Source organism: Bubalus bubalis, chromosome 21, assembly GCF_019923935.1.
Source record: "Bubalus bubalis isolate 160015118507 breed Murrah chromosome 21, NDDB_SH_1, whole genome shotgun sequence".
In the NCBI taxonomy this organism is placed as follows: Eukaryota; Metazoa; Chordata; class Mammalia; order Artiodactyla; family Bovidae; genus Bubalus; species Bubalus bubalis.
In genome coordinates, this window is record NC_059177.1 from 36,839,246 (window position 1) to 36,865,460 (window position 26,215).

The 26,215-nt window shown below is 39.4% G+C and overlaps 1 protein-coding gene and 1 long non-coding RNA gene across 5 annotated transcripts in view; one reads left to right on the plus strand and one right to left on the minus strand.

Moving 5' to 3' along the window:
• ADAMTS9 (ADAM metallopeptidase with thrombospondin type 1 motif 9) overlaps window positions 1-26,215 on the plus strand; it is a 161,484-nt gene that overhangs the window by 98,345 nt on the left and 36,924 nt on the right. For 2 of the 3 annotated variants that reach the window (XM_044933473.2, XM_044933474.2), the window contains exon 29: window positions 20,213-20,380. The exons of the other annotated variant lie outside the window; for it this stretch is intronic. In XM_044933473.2, the coding sequence (XP_044789408.2) occupies window positions 20,213-20,380 (168 nt within the window). The remainder of the gene's footprint in view (window positions 1-20,212; window positions 20,381-26,215) is intronic. 3 annotated transcript variants of the gene reach the window in all.
• On the minus strand, window positions 988-16,612 carry LOC102414058. 2 transcript variants are annotated; one of them, XR_003105538.3, is made up of 3 exons: window positions 6,957-16,612; window positions 5,169-6,848; window positions 988-3,088 (listed from the first exon to the last, which is right to left on the minus strand). It is a non-coding gene; the product is annotated as an uncharacterized LOC102414058 (long non-coding RNA). The 2 variants fall into 2 exon arrangements; XR_006547191.2 differs by having other exon boundaries at window positions 5,169-16,612.

Sequence of the window (26,215 nt, forward strand, 5' to 3'; positions counted from 1 at the left end):
GAAGATCCCCTGGAGAAGGAAATGGCAACCCACTCCAGTATTCTTGCCTGGAAAACCCCATGGATGGAGAAGCCTGGTGGGCTACAGTCCATGGAGTCACAAAGAGTCGGACACGACTGAGTGACTTCCCTTTCACTTTATATGCATTTGAGGGTTTTTTTTTTTTTTTTTAAGGAGGTGCTGTATAAGATAACATCTCCAAAGCAGAAGATGCTCGCTAGCGCTGACTCAGTATTTATTATGTACCAAATCAGGCTAAGGAAATTGGTGTCACATTTAGCCCCATGTGACCATGTTGAGAGAGGTGTTTTTATGAATCCATTTGAATGTGTGATAATCTATTGAGTACTTTAGTGATAAGACATTTTTTTTTTTGAAGAAGAAGGAAGGCTTTATCACTTGCAGCCAGTAAGGAGAACACCAGGGATCTTTTCCAAAGTAGTGTCTCCCAGTGTCAGTATGCTTGACTATATTAATCCTATTTATTTTGGTAGAAAGAAACAGGTCATGTTCAGAGTGAATTTTTTTTTTAACTCTTGCTTATACTCAATAAAAGGATATTGCTGAAACTCACCCTCCATCTAAACTCAACATTTTTTAGCTAATATTGATGTTGTCCATTTGACTCCATCAATAGAAAATCTGAATTTATAACTCTTATTGGTAAATTCCCATAACCAGCAGCTCTGAACACTTCCAATAACTGACTGTGTTTGGGGAATGGCAAAACATCTCTCACTTTTATTTTTGAAATATCTAATATTAATAGCCAGATTCAGAGGATGATATAAAGATTTTGGCTACAAGGAATATCACATTAAATATGAATGCATTTTTTATAAAAATAAGAATCTTTTTACTAATGCAGGCATATCTTAAACATTCTGCTAGTATCTTTTTTAAAAAGAAATAAGAAACACATTATTTGGCTCTATCAATATAGAGTATAGAAATAAGATAGTTTTTTAATGAAAACATTACAACATATGAAATTATAAAATTTATTTGAACTCAGAGTAGATTAAGACTCTATAAACCACTCATCTCACGTGTACTTAAAAACCACAGAACACACTGTCCTTGCATCTGTTTCATTGGAGATAAAACTTAACTGGAGTTGTGTTTTGTTTTGTTTTGTTTTAGTATTTACAATGATAGTATGCCTGTCAGAGATTCTGTTCCTGCTTTCTGACAGCTGATATTTCATGACTGCTTGACAGATTTCTGTTTTTACAGTTTTAAAAAGTCCAAAGGTGGGGATGGGGGCAAGGGTAGAGAGACATTAGACCCTGAGGAGTGTAGCTCCTCCCCCTGACTCAGGTCAGGGAGTTGCCCTCCTGGAATGGACACAAATGGAAACTTCGGAATGTGGAGTGGGAGGTAGAGGCTGAGTCCAAGTCTAATTGGCTGGGAGGGAATCCTGATTATTAAACGTGGTTGAGGAAGATTTATTTTATGAGGAGGGAGTAAAAGACTACAGGTCATTCCTTCAAAAAAGAAGTCATTAATTTCTCAGCTAATACTTGTTATTTGCCTACTGTGGGGCTAGTCTCTTCTGGCATGCTGAGGATATAGCAATGCACAATCAGAGCTATTGATTCTACTGGGAAGAGAGAAAATTTGGTATTAAATAAAGTTGAACATGTAAAGAACTGACAATTTTTTCCTGACAGCCTTACTACAACCATAAAAATAAAAGTTGCTATTAGGATATATATGTGTGTGTGTGTGTGTATGTGCGTGTGTATCTTCATGGTTGCTAATGATCTTTGTTCAATAAATATAAATTATTGATCTTGTCTTTCTTTTTAAATGTGCAATCGCCCAGTAAATTTTCAGTGATAAATGCTCACTTGCTGATGGCATGGAACATTTAAAAACCTTCTATCAGGAAGTATGTTTCTGTTCATCTTTTCATTAGAACCCAGATATGAGTTCAGGGGTCTAAGAGTCAGGATAAGTAGAGGGCCTGGCTTTCTGCCTCTCCCTGCAGGGGCCCACGAGCCTCCACACCAGCATGGGAAGTTGTGGCCGAGGGTACATTCCCCCCTTTGTTAGGTACCAATAAAAAGATCTGAAATGTGTGGGTTGCCACACCGCCATCTTTGCTCCTTGCTGTTGTTGTTTCCTCTAAAGTGGTATTGTTTTCATGGATCATTTTAATCACTACAAGACCCCTTTCCAGAAATGTATAAAATAGAGCATTGGCAGCCAAGAAAGGAGGAAGAAGTAGTATGGAAAACAATCCATATAGGCTGAACCTACAAAGTCACCATTCTTAGTGAGGCCTGCATCCCCTTGCTCTTATTAGAATGAAATTATGCACTGGCCAAAACAGTCCAATAACTATCTATGATGATGGATATGTTCTCTTTCCAAATATTCTCTCTTCCATATTGCTTTCTAATATGGAAGCTACTAGCCACATGTGGCTAATATTAAGCACTTATTATGTGGCCAAGTACAATAGGGATAATGCATTTTTAAATTGTATGTAACTTAATTACTCTAAATATAAACAGCACCTGTAACTGGTGTCTACTGTATTAGGCAGCGCAACCTCGGGCAATTAGCAGTTAATATTCAGCTTGTCAAGGGGTAAGTAAACTTATACAAATAAATTGGGGAGAAAAACCCTGTGTCAGCATGTAATGGATCCCTATGTAGGATGTCTTCCCATCTAGTGAGTACCATCCCCTTGTCCTTCTGTTTTGCACCTTTGGTTGAGAACACTTCAGTGGTTGTTCCCTGACAGCTGAGCATTGAAAAAATAGGACAGTGAAAAGAGAGGCTTTTAGAATCAGCTATCTTCAGAATAGTAACTCCAGGGCCTCCATGTAAAAGCAGCTGTTAAAACAAACTCTCCTCTTGTGCATCTCATAGTTCAAGTTCATCGTGGCAGTAAGTTCAGTTAAGGAGAAAGAATGTTTATGTGTTCTGTGGGTCAAAAGGGCAAGGTTTGATTGGTGTTTTTAGGAGAAGGCAAAAACAGACACCACCAGGTAGCCACCTTGTAGAAGCTTGAATTCCAAGAGATCATGCTGTCTTTGAGAAGTTTCAGGAAGGCAGCTTTCATATTCACTGATCCCTGTAGGTAAAGGTTGAGCAGATTAGGTTGATAGAGCTTTTTCAAAGACACTTTAGAAGAATAAGAGCTGAACCAAATGTCTCCTCCATCACTGTAATTGCCATCATTTACCTTCACCTCCCCAGTGTTAAGAAAACATTATAGTTTGTTTCATGTTTATATCCCATACTGATGCCCCCAGAAATTAAAATGTATGTAGCAACATTGGTTCTTTTCTAGTGATCAGATAGAGTTGTGGGTTTGTTGGGGGTTTTTTTCCCCTTTAGGGCAACATCTGAAGGAAATGATAAACAATAAACATTCAGGTGGCCTGTATTTTTAGAAGCTCTTTTAAATTTATTATCCTCACCCTTAGGTTGTCTCTGTACTAAATTGGAAGTAAGTCAAAATAACTCTCCTCAGCCACCTTTTTTTTGATGTATTTCAGAAAGTAGTGGAATGGATTGTTTCAGTTATCCACAAAAGAGCTGTTTCCCCCTCATTTAGTTTTGTATGATGCATTTCCTCCTGTAATTATTGTGATGGTTTTGACTTTTTATTATCACAATCACTTCTCACTTACATATTCTGCTAGGAGTTATGCAAAGCAATTCACTCCTATTATCAGATTTAATCTCTTCTACTTGATGAGCTTAGTACCATCAGAGAAGTTACCTAGTTGGTACTAGGTCACACTGGCTAAATGAGGATTTGAACCTATTAGCAACCAAGACGTAATCTCCTCATCTTACTCTTTAGTTGGTGAAGTGGTGAAAAGCTGTGGAAAGAGGTTATCTGCAATTTAAGATTTTCTGTTTTTCCATGGGGTAACTACTTGAAACATTCTGGAATTATTGAGCCATTTACAGATTTTGCTCAGAGCTCTAAAGGGATGAATATGAGAAAATTATTTCTCTTAAATGTAAGCCAGGTGAAGAGCAAGACTGGGGCACTATGAAGTGAGGGAAAAGATGATATAAAAAATTAACTAGAAAAAAGGAGAAATACAGACATAGCCACCACATTTCAAGTGAAATTCTCTTTAACCAAATCATTTCTTGAGTTGCCCCAAAGCTTAATTTCCTTTAGGCTGTAGAGGCCCACTGTTCAAGCTTGGTGCCTTATGCAAAGTAGGCAGACTGTCAATAATATTGAAATGAATGAATGAATGAGAAAATCCTAGTTACTCAGGAGCTGAAATGATTGTTGCACTGGCCAAAACTATGGAAATAAAAAGCTAACATGTAGGAGGGAATCATAAAAAAACAACATAGGTTTAGATGGTGGTGATGTATCAGTAGTGATTTCCTGACTTGCAGAGTTGTATTTATGTGGAGAGTGTCCTTGATTTGGGAAAATTCGACTTTTGGAGATGATGAGACACTATGTGGATTTTCCAGGAAAAGACAAAATATAATGGCATATATATATATATATATATTTAGGGAGGAGGATGGAGGGACCAAAGGTAGTGAAATGTTGGTAGTTAGGGAATTTAGATAAGGGGAGAGGGAGTTCTTTGTGATATTCTTACAATTTTTCTTTAAGTTTGAAAATTTTCAGAGTAAGTTATTTTTTAAAAGTTCTTAAACGTAAATATATTCAGAATGTGTATTATACTTCACAAGGAAGCAGAGAGTGTATGTCTGGATTTATTTCGGGGCTTTAAAAATTCTGACACATTTTAGGAAGCTGTTTTTAATCTCAGATTTGCACTGTAACATCATAATAAAAGTGGGTGCTCCAGTCTGAGCTCAGCATAAAGAGCGTCTTTCCTAGTTTTCATTGGTTTTTTTCCCATGAGCTTCTTCCTCTGCCCTCTCTTCCCTTCCTCTGTCCACCCGTCCCACCCAGGCAGCTAAAATGAAAAGGCCTCTGGGAATGGTATGGTTTGTTGCTCCCCTTTTCCCAGGGAAATCCAGACTTTCACTGCCAGGCTTGCTAGTAAATTCCAGTAAATACTTGAATAAATACAGACTGCCCATTTTTATCTATTGCTTCATAGCCAAAACCCAGATTCCTTTGAAAACTAAAGAAATTTTTGAAAAATCTGTGCTGTTTTCCTTCTGCCTCATAAAAAGCCTTCACCCAGCCAACTCACCTCTTCCTCCATTGCAGTTTGCCTGTTCTTAGTGAAATCGTGACTTCCTTCTCCTTGGCTGTCTCTGAGTCAGATCTGAAGTGTCCAGGAACCCCTTAGCAGTGGCAGGTCATGGCTTCGAGGACAGGGAAGAATGCTATCCAGCACAGCCTGCTTGTTTCACTGTAGCTGTAATCTTCATTGCTATGCATGGAAATTGATTTTACGTCGTACATGTCACATTTCTAAGACCAGGGATTCCAAACCCTTTTAGCCTAGGATCTTGACCTTGTTAAACTGATGTTCAGTGGGCCCTTTGCCACTCTCATCCACAAAAAAACACAAAAACAAAAAAACAGCCCTCTGTGTTCCCTACCCCCCACCAAGTCAGTTAAACTCAGTTTGGTTTTGAGAGCTTTCTAAAGGACTTTCTGAAAACTTTGAGATAATTCCGTGGTTCTCTAAAAATCAGGGTTGATTTTTATCTACTAGTGGACATTGGGCAATATCTGGAGACATAATTGGTTGTTACAGATGGGTTTGGGAAGTATTATTGGCATCTGGTTAAGGGCAGCCAGGGATGTTGTCAAGAATCCAACAGCATGGCTCCCAGAGGATAGGGAGGACTCATGATCAGACGTCATGGCTGAAGTCACAGTTGCAAACCCCATAGAAATGACGCTGGTTAGCTATCAGAACATACTTCTCTTGAGCGTCGAATTTTCCATCAAGTAGTATGTGGGATCCTAGGAACCTAACAAGGTCAAAGATTTTCAAGAATAAACTAAAAATAGAAGGGTTTCAAAGGTGTCTCAAGAGACTATGAATTTGCAAACCAACATGCAGTGTCACTCAGTCTTTGGAGCCAAGAGGGGAAGTTGTTAATGTGTACAGATGTGCCCAGTGTGTTCCATAGACATTCTGCATGGCAGCTTTGGTGGGGGCTACCAACTCTGGATAGAAAGTCATCAGTGAGGATGAGAATTTCTTAAGAAAACAAGGTTACTCCAGCATTCCAACATGTTCTTACATTTGGGCTATATAAACTGATAGCACTCATAGTATAGAGATGGATGGATGGATGGACAGATAGATAGAGGTAGACCCAGAGATATATAGATACAGATTCCTTTCCACTTTATGTTTCAGACAAACAGCACTTCCCTCATTCATGGTAGAATCTACATATGTGTAATGGTTCACCTCTATTTAAGAGATGGTTTCAGAACTGAACATTTAGGAGTTTTGGACAGGAGGTACTTTTATAAAAGCATAGTTAATCCTAGTGAGCATTTTATATTGGAAATAGGAAACCAGTTTCTGACTAGAAACCGGGACAGTGGTACAGAAACTGTTCCATGACTTGTGTATAGGTCCGAAGCAGGCTTTCCCAGCCTTGGCACTATTGATGTTTGGGACCAGATACTTCTTTGTTGTTCTGGACATCATAGGATGTTTGGCCGCATCCTTAGCTTCTACCCACTAGTTGCCAGCAGCATATCTTCTTAGTTGTGTTAACAATGTCTTCAAACATTGGCTTATGTCCCCTGGGAGCAATATTATCTTTCTGTCATGGTTCAGTGAGTTTCTTACAGCAGAACTTTCCATATTCTCATGGGCATTAAGTAGGCATAGTAAATTATTATGTTGTAGAGATCACTAGATTTTCACAGTTGTTTTCCCACCAGTTGTTTTTTTAACCTGTCAGAAGAAACCATGATCAGCTTTTTCAGATGTGTAAGGTTAACCTGGCTTTTCAGTACATGAACTTACGGGGAAAAAAGTTTCTAAAGTTTTACTCCTTCATACCTCTCCTTTTCCACTTTTCAAATCTTTTCTGCTTTAACAGATGGTAGTTCTATGTATGTACCAACTTCAGATCCCCATGCCACACAGACATACGTATTTATGATCAAAATGGCAAATGGAACTCCAAGATCTGTGGGACAGAGAACATTTTAGATGATCCATCTCCTGGCCCTAGAAAGAAAATCAATCTCAATTCTTCTTCTTCAAAAAGGTCACTAATGATGGCAATAAACTACTAGTAGTGAGTCCAGGTCTTTGAGACCAGAGAAGAAATCTATCAGTAGAGGAAAGGCAAAAAAAATGAACCCAAGACACTGTCATCAGCCTCAGAAGTTTTATGGTAGGACCCAAACTTTAATGAAATATTGGATTCTTCCCACAATGTTTAAACTTTATTGGATGAAAGAGCAGAAATTTTTATAAAAAGAAAGACACACATTGGAACTCAGTGTAGATGAGACCGTGGTTCTCCATAAGACAAATGGGTGCCACTTTCCAGAAATAACTGGAGTTTTAAATCACCAATGGGCTAACTATGTCAAAAGCTCTTTGAAATTAGAAATGGAGTTTTGCCTTTTACCTAATTATAATCTTTCCAGTTATTCTGGGAAACCTCAGTTCTCTGGATTAATGGGTTTCTCCACCTCCTAATCACCAACTGATGACCAGTGGTCTTATGTACCTTGATGTGGCATATAAAAGTGCCCGTCTGCAGTAAGCCAGGTGGATTTTACCAGCAGTGGAGAAAGAATAACAAAAGGCCCACATTTTACTGAGCAACTTCTTTGCGCGAAGCTTTGGGCCTGGTGCTTTGTAAGCGTTATTGCTAATCCTCATATAATCCTTGCAGAATGGTCCATATTGTATCCATTAGGCAGGTATGAAAACTGAGCTCCAGGCAGTCTAAGTAAAATGTACCAGCATCATACAATCAGTAATTCTTGGATCCAGACCCAACTGACTCCCAGGTTTAACGCTTTCCCTCTCTTTCTCTGGAAGGGCTTTCAGAACTTCTGTAAATACTCATTTTGATTTGTGGCACCTGCAAAAATAGGCTCTTACCCTAGTATAAATCAGTTTAGCTTTCTTCTACTTTTTAAGAGCCATTGAAGCTGAGTCTTTGGGGTCTGAATTTTTGAATAGGTCCTTTTAACACTTCAGTTACTTTTGAATGGTTTTCAAAAGAACTCAGCAATTGAGTTTCGTCACCCAACACTTTGAGACCAGAGCTCTGAAAAAAAGTTGTATTTCCCCTGGACATTTACAGCATGCTAGAACAGTGTGAATGAATGCATCTGTAGGGAGATATCTATTGAACTAAGAAAAGTAGATCTTTCTGGATGCAGCCTAATACGATTATTTGGGTATTAACTATCTCACTTAGTAGGGAGGCTTCTGATGGCTAGTGTAGAGAGTATACAGGAGAGTGGCAATGATTTAATTCTATCAGGTTCAATCTTCAGTTAAAAATCTCAGACTTGATGTTGGTTTTGTAATCCTGAATACCCTCTACTTTGAGAGCATTTTTCTAAATGAAAGGGAACTAGAAAAATCAGACTCAAACCTAGACACATTATTTTGGAACAGTGTAAGTCTTTAGGATTTTTGTTTGATTGGTTTGTTGGTTTTTTGGTTTGTTTTTTGTTTTGGGGTATATCTTATTTGCCTTTTTGTTTTTTGTTTGTTGTTTTGGGGTGGTTGATCATTTTTGCTTTTTGATGTTTCTAGCCAGAATGGAGATAGACAATACCCGGCCCAGATAGAACCCATTCTCGTCCATTACATTTCTTTTTAGTCTACTTTCAGTCTATATATCTACACTTTTTTCCCACCTGGCAAAAGTGTTGATCTAAAGTAACACATTTGGGGAGGAAAAAAGCATTTTGTGACCCTAAGAGTATATGGCAGTCTTAGTGGCTATGAGCCAAGCTTTCAGTGTTAGTCTTGCCTGTGCAGAACTCAGGATTCTACTACTTCCTGTTATCTTACATCACGTTCTCAGATAACCTTCCTCTTAGATGTCCCCTGTGCAGTATTTAGTCCTGTAACTATGAATTAAATATTAAACCACAAGTGTGCTTAGCCAGTTTTGGAGTGAATAGACACAAAAGATAGGAGTGAGCAGTTGTTATTTATTTGAGCCTTACCAATGAATTAAGCATTGTGTCGAGTGTTTGCTTCATCCATAAAAATTCTTGTGAGATAAGTGATTCTAGCCTCTATTAGATACTATTCATTCATGCATGCATTTGTATGTTCCCTAAGTAGTCAAGTGTTTTCTATGAACTAGGCACTGCTCTGAGCACTAGGGAGATAACAGTGAACAGAACAGACAGAAATCCTTGAGCTCATCAAATTTACATTCTAGTCGGGAGGGGGAATAACCTATAAATCCCAAACAAAAGAGGTGAAATATATATTGTGAAGGAACGTGAGTGGTGCCATGGATAAAAATAAAGAAGAGCGAAAATAGCATGTAAGAGGAGATGGGAACTATAATTTTTAAGGTCAGACAGTTATCCTGTAAAAGGTGACAATTGAGCAGAGATCTGGGAAAACAGAAAAGTTAGCTATGTGGATACTCAGGAGAAGAATGTTACAGGAGAATGGTATTTCAGGTGAAGACCTAGAGACAAGAGTATGCCAGGTGTATCTTGACAATTGCAAGGCGAATGCGGCTGAAATAAAGGGTGGTAGGATATGAAATTAGAGATGAAATTGATGGAGGGGAACATGAAAGTTCTTCATGGTAGAGGGAGAGAAAAAGACCACTAGAGGAATTTTTGCTTACATTTGCTGAAGTAGGAAGCTATTGGGGAAAGGGAGAGTTGAGTAGAAATGTGGATTTGTTTAAAAGAATGAGCCTGGCTTTTGAATTTAGGGGAAGCTACAGGAGGAACAAAGATAGAAGCAGGGAGAACATTAAAAGCCATTGAAGTAATTCTGATGAGAGTATTCTGTGGAAGTCGTGAGGAGTGGTAGGATTCTGACATTTTAAAGGTAATGCTGAAGGATTTGGTCCAAGTTTAGATGTGGGAAATGAGAGAAAGAAAGGAGTTGGAATGACTCCAGCCAGATTTTGTGCACTGAATAAGTGGATGAATAGTTCCCATTGATTGAAATGGAGAAGCTAATCCGAAGATCAGGACAACTGTTTCGGACATGTTAGGTTTAAGTTGCTTACTCACCATCATTTCATACCTGGTTAAGCATCTCATATAAGATCACAAATGAAGAGCTAGTAATCAAACTAGATCTGATTGATTCCAAAACCAAGTTATTACACATGCTTCTGCCTCAACTCTGGGATTTCCATTTGAATAAATCTCAGAGTAGTGCAGGAATAATTTAAATTCACAGAAAACCATCAAAGAAAAGTTTAGCCACTTCTATGCCCACTCTTCTGTGTTGTGAGCCACTTACATTTTAGCTGGGTTTTATTTCTTCTCATCTCATCCTTTCATAGTGGTACTCTTGAGTCTTTTCTTTACCAAAAGGTAAGCAGGAGGAAGAGACAAGGAAAGCCACAAAGGACTTGACTAGAGCCTATTGGTGGTAATTTGGTTTTATCTGAAACTCCCAGAAGAACATTGCAAAGTTGAAGGGTGAGCATCTCATTCAGTAATGGTTAAGATGACCTTTTCCCTCTCACTGAGATATATTTCTCTGATTACAAACTCAGAGGTATGCACATTTCAGTTCTGGGGTAGCATTAATATCCACCCAAAGCAAATTCAATACATGAACTACCTACCTCTCCAGCTGTAACTTTTTCAATGTAAGATACTTGACATACTGGCAGATAAATATGTTCCTTTCACATGAAGCTGATGGAGGAAGGACCAGACAGGCAGAGAAAGCAAGAATGGAAGAGGCAATTAAATGAACCATAACCTAGTGTTTTTTAAATGACTGAATAATACTTAGACTAGCTCTTTGGGAGGGGGAAGAAGCTCAGGGCTGAACATTGGTTGGGTGTCTGAAAATCCACATATAGCCTATCTGGATTGCTTTTCTACAGAGGCATTCCCAAGGGCACCTTAAGTTCCCATGACTCTCCCCGGCTGCCTGGGACAGTAGCGTTAATGAGTGGGTCTTCTCAGGTGCTATCATCTAGCAGAATGACATCTCCAGATAGCCTTGAACGCTTCAGCCTGGGCCTTTAGTTACAACCCACCTGCAGAGTATCAGGAAACTTGGATCCGTGTTCCCAGCGGACGTAACTTTTCTATCACTCAGGCTCTTCCGCACCCACCTTTGGAACAGCTGAGAATAAAGGATCCTAGAACAAAAACGTCACCCACTACCCTCCCCATCTTCCAGTCTGCCTTCACAAATACTTCTGTGGTTAGAGGATGGGTCCTGGTACCATCTTCACCTCTTTCCTGAAAAGTGACAATGTCATGATTTTGCTGAAGTCAGATTACCAAAAAATCATCACATCTAACCTTGCAAGGGAAAGAAGCATTACAAAAATCAGCAGTGTGCTTGGGAGTGGGGATCTAGGGGTAACAGAGCCTGATAACATAATATACCTCAAATCCCTGGAGGCACTATTGGATGTGGCCACGCTAGAAGTCACCATGTATGGCTTTTGCAGATTTTCTTGGTTTTTGTTTCTGTCTTGATGGGGAGAAAAACTGTAATGTTTATACTCCTGCAGAATAAGAAGGTCCCCAATTTGGGTTTCACAAGTTCCATAGCTAACTTCATATGCTACTGTATTTCATGTGAAAATGTTTTTCCATCCTCTGATACGAAGTTGTTATATTATGAAGCTACAGGATGCAACTGGAGAGCATCCACTTTTTGGAAGTGATGGAAGGTGGGGGTCATGAACATCTCTCACTGCCTCCGCTTCTTTTCCTGGCCCTGCCATGTCCCTTGTGAGGCGATTGAGGGGCCACCTACTTGGATATAGTATTGACAGGCTCCTTCAAGTGTGCTCTGAGAGTTGACATGTGAATCTTAGTTCCCTTTTTTCCGTGGTCTTAGACCTTTGTAGCATTGCACAGGCTGGGGTTTGGGGGGGTCGGGGGAAGAAGGATGGCCCAGTGCCCCATCCGGCTGCAGTGACTGTGACTCCTGCCTCGGCTTTCTTTCGTGGTGCTCCCTGCCAATCTCATGCTTCCGCAGCTCCTTTTCATGGTAATAAGTGCCATGGTGGTCCTGGACATGAACGGCCATCAGGCAGGCCTGTCAACACTGGCTTTACGCCCTGAAGTCACAGCCCTTGTTTCGTGGCCAAGCTTTCTCTCCTTCCTCCTCCGTCATTTTGGTTCCCTGATGCCCCTGTTCAGAGCCATTCTTGTATTGTGAGAAGCCCTATAAAAATTTCCCTAAACATGTTTACATTGCCAATGAGAAGATATGCTTTTTGACAAAAGATTCTTAGCATTCCCACCACTGGGGACCGAGCTGGGGAGTGACTGAATATGGTTATCACTAATGTGGATTCTGTGCTTCAGGACATTGAAAGAAATAACATGACCAAAAAAAAAAAAAAAAAGACAAAAGGAGTTCTTGAGATAGCAAATGTGAACAGGAAATGATGGAGTAGAGATGTGGCTTTCAGTAGTGATGCCTTTCTTTCTCTTACTTGTGTTTCTGTCTTCTGTGGTTAGAAGAGCCTGTATTACTGAGTAATAGTCTATGAGAGTAAAAAGGGCACTGCAGAAGCGAAGGAATCATCCGCATTTATGTCTGCTCTGGGGATCTCTCTGTGACCTTTAGAAAGGAAAGTACTTCCCCCATTCACAAGAGGAAGATTTTTCCAGACTTGTTCACCCAGAAGTGCCTGTATTAGAATGTTAACTTTGGACTCCATAAGTGAACATATATTTTAAAAAACATTCACCTTTTAAACTGCATGTTAGGAGATCTTTTTAAAGAGTCCACCAAATACAAGTAGTATCAGTGGAAACAGTGAATGTGTGTCGATTTTTACACTGTCCAGCAAAACCCCAAGGGCTCTGTATACTTTGTCATATCTGGTTGTAAGGCAGCCTTGTTGCATATGTATGGTGGTGTTATCCTCATTTTGTTACAGAGAACACAGCTGAGACAGGTTGGGAAACTTGCCCCAGATGGCACCATGATAAAGTGGCAGATTGCACTCTACCCTAGGTCTGTCTGACTCCAAAACCTGTGTCTCGAAGGGCTGAAATTTAGAGCAAGGTGAAGACAAGTGCCATTCCTCAGCAATGAGCTGAGGAATCCCGATTCGTGCGCAGCCACCTCTCGGAATTTGTTCTTAACTGATATCTTAGAACAAGAGATAGTGAAACCCGTGCTTGTTCACATTTGTGTTGGTAATCCTTTAGAGCCAGAGGTGCAGAATTTATTCCTGCCTTGGGTAGCCCCAGACCATGCTGCTAGCACTATGTGGGCATGACCGAGTTGGAGTGGAAAGAATTAGGATGTCTGGTCAGCTGTAGGTCCCAAGCAACATGCAAAACACTGGAATCTATTCACAAATCCTCCGTGCAGTTGGCACCAAGTCGTGTTCTGTGCTGGGTCCAGGAGCTCCTACATCCATCTATTGCTTCTTTCCTGTGTGACTATGAGCACGGCGTGTCTCCTCTTCCGTTGTGTTGAATTTGTAAAAATAAATACATGGTCTGAATAATCTCTGAGATGACCTCTAGCTCAAATATTTGAGAGCTTAGTCCTTGGTGAATTGGCAGCCCAAAATTTACAACCTGTAACCTTCCATTCCTGACCACGCAAAGGACCATTCAGCAGTGAATAGAGAGGAAAACTCAGCATATGACCTCAGGCTGAATGCAAGGGGTGAATCAACCTTGAAAAATGGCCACGAGAAAACCAGAGTGTGGCTCTGACCGAAAGGAAATGTGGCTCTTTATCTTTATGTGATATTGCACATAGTGGTATGCTCATTTTTCATAGCATCTTTCTTCCCGGAGTGCTAAAAAGGTTGTATTAAAATGAGAAACACACTGTATAACCATCCTTTTCCTGGGAGACTAACGAGTCAGAGATCTCTAAAATAGTCTTAGGAAGAGTTTCTTTGAAATCCCAGTTTTCTCTTGTCACCATGGATAAGCAGAGGTGAATGAACAGCCTGCCGTCTTAACCAGGTCTTCTCTTCAGTATGACTTAAGGAAGAAAATGGTCATTCTGGAAACATACCTGCCGTATTTAGAGGCTAACCCTGCTGTTTCCTGGCTCTGTGACCCTGGGCAAGTCATGTCACCTCTTTAATCCTCAGTTTCCTTATTCGTTAAGAGGAATCCTAATAGTACGTGAGCCATGGATGGGGTTGCTATAGAGATTAAATTGGAGAAGCTAGTATCTTTGAGCTCATGGTCCCACTCATATAAGAGGTCAATAAAAGTTAGCTGATGTGATTTCTAATAGTCCTGCTCCAACTCTTTGAATCTAAATAGCTGTGCCAAATAAGGTGGATCAGATTCCAGGTGGTTCTTTCTTGAAACCATTAGGAAAATATGACATTTGGGTCATAGTCCATTTCTGTGATGGCTGTAGCCTTCATGTGTTCATTCATTCCTGTAAATATTTTCTCAGCAACTATAGTGTGGAAAGCAGTAATAAACATACATGGATTGCAGTTACTAGCCCACATGGATTTCTAGGTCTTGCCCTGACCTTGATCCCTAAGTCTATATCTCTCCTCTCATATTCTGTTTATTTTTTCTGTTTATTTACCTGGTGGGTACAGGCTGGAATCCTTTGCTTTTCATGATGGTAAGATGTTCATGCAATATTCACTTCACTTATCACTGTAATTGGCAAAGGCAGTTCTGAACTGTGGGCATATGCATTGCCTGCTTTCTGATATCATACTTCCCAGATGGGATCTGACTATGTTTTTTAAACAAAATCAGAATCAGAGTGGAATCAAGAAGAGCTTATTGTTATGAAAGGATACATTTCATTTTTTATATTAAATGATTTAGATGATTTTTTCATATTTTATAGAATCACTAGGGAAAGGCCTTGAATAATAATTAGTAGAGTCTGCTGTCTCATAACTGAACTCTGCCCACCAGTCTCAGAGTGATGGTTTTCTATCTGTCAGAAATGCTTAGATCATTATAGAGTCCTGGCTTAGCTTAGTAGATTCTAGCATTTGACCTTTCTCTTGGCTTTTCAATTCTTATTTCTAACCCGCTGTCAGTCCTCTGTTTGGAAATATAGACTCCTTGTTCAATATCCTCCAAAATACATTTCACATAAACAGAATCTTATATATACAAATCACTTGGAGATAAAAATCACTGAGACATACTCCACTGTGCCCAGACACTCTGCTGGAGCTGTCCTCCTGGACTGTCCATTAACCTTTATTATCAAGCATCAGCTACAACTTGAGTAGTCCTGGTTCACACCCCACTCACTGCATTACCTCCTCTGAGCGCCCAGCATCATCCAGCCTCATCAAGAAGCTTCCTTCTGGCCAGATATTGTGTGCATCTGTGACCTCCACCCTCCCCTTCTTATTCCTTCTTGGCTCCTAATGGTGTCCTTACCAGTTCCATGTGGTTCCCCATCTCCCTTCAGATGTCCAGGTTCTCACCAGCCTCAGCAAAGCTAGGGATTTCATTCTCTCTGGATCTTCAGCCCTTGTCATCCAGGCAGACACACCAGGTTGTTTGCTGGCTGCTGGGTGATTGAGAGACCCAGCTCCTCAATATAAGTGAAGGAACTGACGCAGGGCATCCCTGACGCCAGGGACAGCACACCAGGAAGAGTGAGATGCAAATCCACGCCACATCCAGAGCTACTACTAGAGAGAGAGGGCCAGTTCCATTTCCACCATATGTGTTGAAATGCACAGATTTTAAACTCTTAGACCTTCATCTAAAAAATTAAGACAACCTCTCCACAAAGCTCCGTGTTAAACATTCCCTTTGAATGACCTCGCAGAAACAAAAGCCAAGGCATTAGAGATACTGACCTTGGTGTTTCTGTGTAACAAACAGAGATTACTTTAAGAGTGTTGCTCAAAGTTGGAAGAAAAATCATTCTCTTAAATGTATTGGGTTGTTTCTCCAGAGGAAAAAAGTCAGGGTCCACCTGGCAAATTAGAAGGTTATTTGGCTGCAAATATAAGGAATTAAATATTCCCCAGAGCAGAAAACTTCATATATATAGCCAAAAAATAATATGTACTAGGTGACACACTAAATTCAACTATTATTTCTGCAACGCATGTTGAGACAAAAATCAGTGCCTGGGAAAGGACTGGAAATAATCATACAGAAATTTCCCTCAGAATAGAAGAGCTAAAACCTGTGTTTATTTGGTTATCAAGATGATAACTTCTTTATGAAATCATAATAGACCTATTAATAAGCCTGCTAGCTAGGGAAATTTCCACAAGCAGCTGCTTTTTGTCATTGGTAATTTAGAAAACATGAAATGAAAGGTGTTTGCTATCAGATTAGATACCTTAAGAATTTCTTTATCACTTTTAGATCTGAATTTTAGGCAAATAATACGTATGGTAAGTCATACTGAAGTGTTGCATCCTTTTCTCCAAATCAGTTTCATTCACGTCCCCAAATAAGAAAACCACCCTTAGATATGGGTGCTGCTGTTGCTGTTGCTCAGAGAAGGCAATGGCACCCCACTCCAGTACTCTTGCCTGGAAAATCCTATGGATGGAGGAGCCTGGTGGGCTGCAGTTCATGGGGTCGCTAAGAGTCAGGCACGACTGAGCAACTTCACTTTCACTTTCCACTTTCATGCATTGGAGAAGGAAATGGCAGCCCACTCCAGTGTTCTTGCCTGGAGAATCCCAGGGACGGAGGAGCCTGGTGGGCTGCCATCTATGGGGTCGGACAGAGTTGGACACGACTGAAGCGAGCAGCCGCTTTAGTTGTGTCTGACTCTGTGCGACCCCATAGACGGCAGCCGGCTCCTCCATCCCTGGGATTCTCCAGCTTCAGTCGTGTCTGACTCTGTGCGACCCCAGTTCGGCAGCCCACCAGGCTCCTCCGTCCCTGGGATTCTCCAGTCAAGAACACTGGAGTGGGTTGCCATTTCCTTCTCCAATGCATGAAAGTGAAAAGTGAAGTCGCTCAGTCGTGCCTGACTCTTAGCGATCCCGTGGACTGCAGCCTACCAGGCTCCTCTGTCCATGGGATTTTTCCAGGCAAGAGTACTGGAGTGGGGTGCCATTGCCGATGTAGCTAATCCAGGTATTTAAAAGATTTTTAAGGTGTTATATTTAAAATCAACTTCCTCCATCTTTATTTCCTGGGTAATAGATGTTGGCCGCACCAGTAGCACTTCTCAGATGAATTATTATCAGTGATGCTGTTGATTTTCATTGTGCTGTTATGTTCCCAAAAGACATCTAGCCACTTAATTGGAGTCATATAGGAAGAGATGTATACACATAAAGCATTTTGGTTATGCTATTTTGAAAACGCCATTTGTCTTCAATAATAGTACCTGTCTCTGTGGTTATTGGAAGGATTAAATGAGATAATGTATATAAAGTCTTTGAGTAGTGCCTTGCACCTAATGAATGGGAGAAAGCTGTGCCTTTGCTACTTCTGCCTCTGTAGATTGCTCCCTAATATTAGGTTACCTCTTCCAGTGACCACTAAATGGATTTGTTTTATTTGTTCATTCAACACTTATTGAGCACCTGCAAAGTTCTAAGTATTCTACAAAGTGTTGGAAGTATAATTCCATAGTGATAAACAAAGCTTCTGTAACCCCTAACCTCATGGAACTTACAGACCAATAGATTACTAAATCTCCATTTCCACCAACTTTCTTCCTCCCCTCCATATTTAGGGACAGCTTGTCTGAACTGTTTGTCTATTGAAATGATGATACTTCAGGGTCAAACTTGCTTTCAATTGATACTTGTTCATCTGATTAATAAGACAGCTATGTCTGTTTCTTCACCCTAATCAAACACATTACCGCCCATGAACCCATATCCTCTAAATTCAGCTCATCTCCTAGAAAATAATATAGTCTTGACTCCCCGTGCTGTTTTCCCCATCTCTGTCCATATCATCACTCTAATCCAATTGCCCAAAGCAGAAACCCTGGAGGCCTTCCTGCCCCTGCGCTCTCCCATCCACCCCGCAGCAGATCCATCGGGGAACTGTCACTTGTAGTTCAAAAACGGTTTTAATTCACCAGCTTCCTTCACCCCTCATCAGTGCCACCGTCACCTCTTGCTTGGACAACTGCGTTAGCTTCCTAAGTTTTCTTGTTTCCACTAATGCTGAATTTCTACCCATTGTCTACTCGGTAGTAAAAATAGAATTTTGAAGCGAAAATTAGACTGTGTCTTACGCTAACTTAAAACCCCTCAGTGATTTTCCGTCTTGTGGAGAATAAAATACATTATTGTGACCTATTAGCTCGGCATGGTCTGGCCCTCAGGAATGCCCCAGGGACTCCTCTTGCAGGCACTTCAGCCCCTTTTCTTCAGAGTACTCAAGTCAGTTAGCAAATACGTATTTGTTTTTGTTGTCACTTGATTAATGCTGGTCTCCCTCACTGGTCTCTAAACTCCACAAGGGCAGGGATTATATCACTCTTATTTATCACTGTATTCCCAACACTTTGCATAATCCTGAAAACTTAGTAGGTGCTTAATAAATGTCTGCTGACTAAACAAATGAACGCACCTCAAACTCTAACTGTGCCTGTAATTTTGGTGGAAGTAACATTTTTAAATACTAAAATTAGTCACTAATAATAGGGATTATCTGTGTGTAAGTTGGTTTATAGGGAAACTTCTTGGAGATTCATTAGAAAAGTCTTCTAGAATTGTAGCCCAAAGTCTTCATATACATCAAAACTCTAAAGGCTGAAAGATGGATATTTTTGTTTTGATGTAGATATTTAAATTGGACTCCTTCCTTCCACTCTGTATACTCCTTCCAGAATGACTACTCAAAATCATAATACTCACAAAATAAGAGCTCAAAAGAAAAAAACCTTTCTATCTCCTAAAGTAAAAAGTTAGGCCCCAATATATTAATACACATATTTTACATTTCTCTAGCAGCTACTTTGGAATTTTTATAATAGTCTATATTTACTAGAAAAAAAACATGTCTGGCACATATATGAATGGGATCACTTAGAGCTCGCTTGGTAATGGTGGTTCAATTTATATTAGACTACATGTTTTACATGGTGCTATTTATCTATTAGACCTGAAAGGACACTTTGGCCATTTAAGTTAACAAAATCACAAAGTTCAAAGGAGAAACTAGAAACATTGAGTAGAAAGAAATGACACTTGAAATCTATTTTTGTTGCATTTTCACATTTTTGCTCTTCATTCTTAAACTCAGTTCCCTCTGAAATGTAAGGACATTGTATTGGGAAATAATGTGTCTTGAAAACCGGAGCCAGCAAGCTTATGATCCAAGTGGTAATGACTTCTGTAATCGCTAATGAGGCAATGGACGTTGAATATCTCAGTGTACTCATTGGGGCCAGCCTCTTGCCTGTTCTACAAGAAGCTGTCATGTCACATTTTTGTCCCGACTCCATGAGCACTTTGATTCCTAAACCTTTCTGAGAAACCTACTCTGAAATCAAAGTCAAGTTTCTTAGATGTGGTCAGACAAGGTCACATTAAAACAGTTCAGTGAACCTGCAGATCAAAGTTGAAAGGTAATGCCTCCCTCCCAAACTTGGCACAGACCCACCTGCTAACTTACCTTTCAGTTTCTAACATGCCTTTTTCACCTCCTTTCCAATGGACTGGGAAAATGAGAGCTTATCCTCTGAAAAATGGTAGAAGAGTTTCCTTAAATCAATTCATTAGGAAATTGAACACAGCTGTATTTTGGAAATGCACCTTTATCCAAAAGAGTGGATCACGAGGCATTTTGTTGAAGAAGTATCTTGATCAGAGACTGCATGAAGTGAGATGTCCAAAATAAATCCTTACTAATTCATAGTAGGACTTCTTTAAATCATAATTTCATGGTAATTTCAGGTTCGTGGGCTTATTTTTGGCCTATATTACCAGGATTTACCCTCACTCCTGAGTGACCCAAAATACTAGACAGGATTCCCGCTGTCCATATTTTTTTTCCTCCACTGCCATGTTCCTTCCATGTTGAGCCTTGAGATATTATCCAAAATGGCACTGCAGAGGGGGAGGGAATGGTGACTCTTGTTAGGCATGATCTTAACATCTCACGACCTAGGTTTTTATCAAATTTCTTGTGATTTAAAAAAAAAAAAAAAAACAACCTTGCCATTGCTTTATATTTCAGTGTTCTGTCTCTTGTGGTCGAGGGCATAAACAACGAAATGTTTACTGCATGGCAAAAGATGGAAGCCATTTAGAAAGTGATTACTGTAAACACCTTGCTAAGCCAAATGGGCACAGAAAGTGCCGAGGAGGAAGATGCCCCAAGTGGAAGGCTGGCGCCTGGAGTCAGGTGAGCAATGCTTCTCCTCTAATGACTTCTTCCTTACCTTTGGCCACGTGGCTGATACCAGTGTGTTGGCTTGTTTCCCTGCTCAGTTTCAGTTTTTTAGAGGGGAGTGTGGAGACAGGGAAGGAAACAGCCTTATGTCAGAATGCTCGCTAGCTGTGGGACCTTGGGCAAGTGGCTTCATCCCTTGGTGCTTTGGATAATATATATACTAGGACAGTTGTGGGGATTAATTCTAAGTGGTGATAGATGTCAACTGTGTAGGACAGAGTAGTCCCTCAATGCTTTGCTGATGGTTTTTTATTATTCACCATTTAGAAAACCACTAATTCAGATTCCAGTAAGGTTGACTATGGTTACCTGGCAGGAATTGAGTTCAAATTTATCTTTGAGATTCTTAAAGAAAGAGCTGTCAATATGAAGTATTAAAGAATACTTCTCTGCCTGTTAGATTGTATACAGTAGAGGTGGGGGATAGATGGGAAGTTTTCTGTCATTTCCTAGCTCTGCAACCTTGGGTGATTTGTGTGACCTTGCTGACCTGACTTCATATAGCTCTTATGAGGATTTATTGCAGTAATGAATGCCACATACTTAGCTCAGTAGTCTTAACTCTAATAATCTCTCAAAAGAAATACTTTGTTTGAATGAGTGCAGTATGTGTATATCCAATGGGAAAGTGGGGGAAGTACCCAAGAAACTGATTACAGTTAGACTCCACTAATTCTACACATTTGCTAAATTCAGTAGGTTTCCCTGTTGAATTCAAGAGGGAACTTGAGAAACTTTTGTTTACACATTAACAGTTGATGGGTGAACAGATCACTCATATCTGGCCCTTAAAGTATATCTTGTTACTCCTCACTTACACATTTCCTCAGCTTAGTTGAAGCTGCTTACTTAAAAGTAGTAAGGCCCAATGTCTTTTCACATATTCTGTGTGTAATATGCTCTTTCCCTCCGTTAATTTGATGCAGTGAGGTTTTGCTGAGTTTGTGGTTCTCCTGTGCAGTAGAGATGTATGCACATACTCTGGAGAATCAATAGGAAACCAGGTTCAAGGTTAGCAGCCTGTAGAATTGATTCTTTCAGAGCCTGGATCTTGATTCCTAACACCGCAAAGAAGCTTTGTACAGCTGTGTTAACATGAGAAGGAGTTGAGAATCCTCTATTTCAACATGAATGATAGGAAATTCTTCTAGAAACATGAATTTTTCTTAAATGCTCTGGGCTGCTGTCATTGTCCCCCATACCTCACAGTCATATTCCCCTTCACACAGAAATAAAATGTGGCCTGCATTGTACCCCAGCAGAATAGCCTCAGAGTGCTTTTATCATATCACATTTTGTTTTTATTTTTATTTTAACAAAGTGTCTGTGTCCAGCCAAAGCTAGTTCCTCTTCTGGCTTCTTCAAGGGATCAGATTTCTAGGCAGTATTTCGTACTGGTCATCAGTAATGGTTTGTCTAACTGACTACTGTCATCTCTGACTTCCAGCCCTTGTATTTTCGAGCTGTTCAATTCATGTAAAAGCCTATAGCTAACATTATTTAAGATACCACACCAATTAGCTTGTCCTCTTGCATACTTTCATGCTGTTATTTTTCTTTATGTCCCTTGGCCTCGACTTATCTATTTGCATCTTGTCGAGATGCACTTAATTGATAGTTGTTATAAAAGTCAATTCATTTAAAAGAAGGATGATTAAAAGAATCTTTCACTCTTTATTGGTAAGCACAGAGTGAGTTTTACTCTCATATCCTGTGAACTTGATGGAAAGTCTAAAATTGCTCACAAAGCTGGGATGATTAGGTTTGAACCCTTGGGGTTTTTTCAAACATAAGGTAATAGGATTATCAGAATGCTTCCCCAAAAAAGACTGCACCTGTTCAAAATGATTGCTTAGGAAAGTCTAGTTACCTTTATGGAAAATGCAAGTAAAAACAGTCGTGTAATGGTCTGTGGCCAACTTTCTAATGCTCTGATTTGATTTATAGAAATGAATTATAAAAGCAGGCAAGATAAGATGCTACATGGGTAAAATCTGATTTGTGCAATTTTGAAACATACCTGAAGATATTCAGACCCAGAGGTTGATGGAGAAAGCTAGTCTGCATGATTAAAGATTATTGGTTTACTAATGATCCCATGGTAAACAGAAATATCCCTAAGGCAGTAATATAAAGCAAGAGTAATGATTATCCATTTGCAATAATTTTTAGAAGATTTTATATCTGGTTCTTCTGTTTTCTGCTGGTGGCTGTATTTTAGTCATCTCGTCTTCAGGGTAGGGGAAATAATTATTGTAATTTCTCATTATGTCAAAATGTCTGACAATAATAAGGCATATAGAATATTGGGAGAGGAAGCTAGTGCAGCCAGGCTAATCTTCTTTGTCTTTTCCTCAGAATTAGTGTTTTGAGGTTTAAAGTGGAATGTTTCACTTTTACATCTTTTGAACATCTTGAATGTGTCAAGGAAATTTTTCTAGTAAAAGAAGAACTTTAATTGAAAAACATACTCAAGTTTGAAAGCATTTTTTTTTTTTCAAAAGTTCATGTTCAGTTTGTTTAGATGATTTTGATAAAGAGCTGAGGGATGAAATTTTCAGACAAAATCAGCATCTGATTCTTGATTCAGCTTGATAAATGTGAAGGCTCTATAGGTCCATGATTCAAAAGCCTTCCAGAGTAAAAATTGTTAATGTATCCTATTCCTATAGAAAAGCATCCTAAACAAAAGAAGATTAAGAATAAACAATAAAAATGATCAGATTAGAATGAAAGTAACACTTTACCATCATTCATCTATCATGAATTCATTCAGCCCTGAGATACCAGTTTTTTTTTTGATACTTGAAAATTTCTGTAGTCAGGATGGTCCTTACATCTAATAGAAGGTCGTGATTAATTGCTCCTTTTTCTTTCTCAGTGATACAAAATGTAGCACTGTGTCTTGAAGTCAGGGAAACACTTGATTTTTTTAAAGTTCTTCAGTGCTCATGCCAAAATGGAAACTGGCAAATTGCATTATGAACCTACCAGCCATTTCTGGTTGGGAATTTTTGTAACTACCATGAGAGTGGCTTGGTCATGTGATTGTGAAGTGTTTAATGGAGAAACATGGCAGATGTGCAATGTGTGTCCTTTGAGAAATCTTAGAAACCCTATGCACATGGTCAGTGATGAGAACTAGAGTTGCCTTAGTGATATGTGCTGTCTGTGACTTGTATTTGAACTGCAAACATTGATGTTGAATTGTTTGAATACAGTCCTTTCACCCACACTCTTGCTGACGTAGTACAAAAGGCCGCATAATACTAGCACCGTATTTTAAAACTGGAAGCCAAATCCTAGTCCACAGTGGCTTTGGTTTATTGCCTAGGATAGAACTTATTTGAATTACTTTTTGTTTTAGTTTTTGCTTGAGTTAGGGTGATTGTTCTTTGCTTTATTTATGTGTGAAGTATCTATGTAAAAGGTTTACTGGGAAGTATGAAATATATTTTATGCAAGATGTTTAGCATAGAACTAAGGTCTCCACTGGCAGTGATTTTGTAACTCTTGGGATGTTTGGAGGTGTCTGGAGACAGTTTTAGTTGTCTCAGTTTGGCAGAGGAGAGGGAATGCAACTGACATGTAGTGGGATAGAGTCCAGGGATGCCCCTGAACTTCCTCCAATGCACAGGACAGTCTCCAACAAAAACGATTTCTTAGGTTGAGAGACCCTAGAATAGAGCCTGGCCTAGTAAGTGCTCACTAAGCTTGCTATTATCGTTACCAGTTGTTATTTATTAAAGTTAGTTCATACTTTAGTTAGTTATTAAAGTTTGTTATTTTTCAAGCTAATCCCTCCTTTGAATCCTGTCATGGCCATGATTGTGGCAGTCACACTGATAGAAAGTATGTAAAATTCTTTCCAGGCTTTCAAGTATGTACTACAGTTCCCTAAGCATCACAAGTTCCGTAGAGATTTGTTTTATCTATAGAAAGAAGCATTAACTTTCTCCTTTAAATCGGTGAGTTCTGCATACTAACATTGCATAGCAGGGAGTCCAGAGAGATGAAACACAGCTCCTAGCTTAGTAGTTTGGAACTAAAAACATCTGTGTTCAAACCTGCACAAATAGACTGCCATGCAGGAATGATAGTTGCAGGGGGAGGGCACATGTTAATACGCTGCTCAACCTTTTTTCCTCTTAGAGTAACTAAAACTGGACTACATAGAACAAGAATTAAGCACGCACACGTGCACACACCACCACCATCAGCACTTCCAGGGTCACACAGAGGTCTTTCTGATGCTGTTTTATTCATAGGATTTCTGCACAAATCTCTCAGAATTTACCAAGCAAGCCTGGCTCGCTCTGTATGCTAAATGTTGCCTCCCCTGAGACAGCACAGGAAGAAAAGTCCAACACAGAGAACTAGCTCTGATGCAGTACACTTCATTTTGCACCAAGATTGCCATGGATGCAGTTTTCACAGAGGCAAGGCTTATTATACCTTGCTGTGCATTTAAGCCCTGTACAAATCTTTGAATATGTTAAGTCAGGACTAGCTTTGACAATATGAAAATCAAAAGCCACAATGACATTATTGTATAATTGAAACTTCCTCTGTCTTTATTTGCCCTTTGGAAAAAAATATTGAACATTGTAGAAATTATTTCTTAAATATTGGATGCTTATGGCTGATAATACCTTATCTTTGCTGAGCCATAAGTAATAATTTAGTAACAAACAGTAGCATCAAAAAGAAATTCCGTTTACTTAGAACCTGAATAGTATACACCCGGAAAGCCTTGAATGTTTTTTCCTTTTTCTTTACCTTATTAAAGCATGATGAGATTTTGAATATATATCAGCTCTATGCAAATTCAGACTTGTTTACTTAATTGTTCTTATTTTTTTCCTTGTGTTTTTACTTGGATACGTTCTGGAATTGTTCTGTTTTATGCTTAAGGCCCCAAATTCAAATACACAAAGAGTGTTTTGGTTGTTATTTGCTGTCCGTGGTTGACGATTTCTGTCATTCCTGTGCTATTTCTCCTATGTCATAGTTCATTCATTTAATGTGGAATCAATGGGAAATATACACATAGCTCCCCAAAGTATTAAATGGCCATCTTCTGTAGACAAGGCAGTCACTTGTGCTCAGGCACCCTCTCATTCCACCCAGAGCACAATGACTTTAAATGTCTGATTTCTTGTGGGTCACAAACTCATTCAATCCAATTAATACAATTAAACCCAAACAATAGTAGCAATGTTGCTCTAAAATATTTCCTTCTCTTCAGCTAGCTTTGATGTGAACGTTTAAGCTCCTTGCCTGGCAGACTTATCTGAAATGATATGATTTCCCAAGCTGCCTTCTAAATATTATCACCTGTTTTTTTAGAATCTGAAATGGAAATAATACTAATATGCACCAGAATTCATTAGGGGTGCTTCTTGATAGTAAATTCCCATTAGCCTCAGAGTACGATGAATCCTGCTGCAGGGTAGCTGGACAGGAATTTTTGTCTAATTTAAAAGCTTGATTCTATTCTGTATGAAGACTTCCTCTTAGGAATATGACTTTAATGTATGTTAAGCTTGTTTTCTCAGTCAGACAAATGAATGGAGGCTCAGCTATCACACAAACTTGGAAACAATTTTTAATAGCTAAGTGAAATAATAGGCATTTCTTTCCAGTTAAATGTTGCCTTTAGTTTCTCACTGTCAAAAGCTTAATAAAGATAATAATTCTTGGCCTGCCCATGAGTGAGATTATAAAACCCAGTAACAAGGAAACCACTAAAAAATTAATTTAGAGAAAAGTTAATTGCAGGTTAAT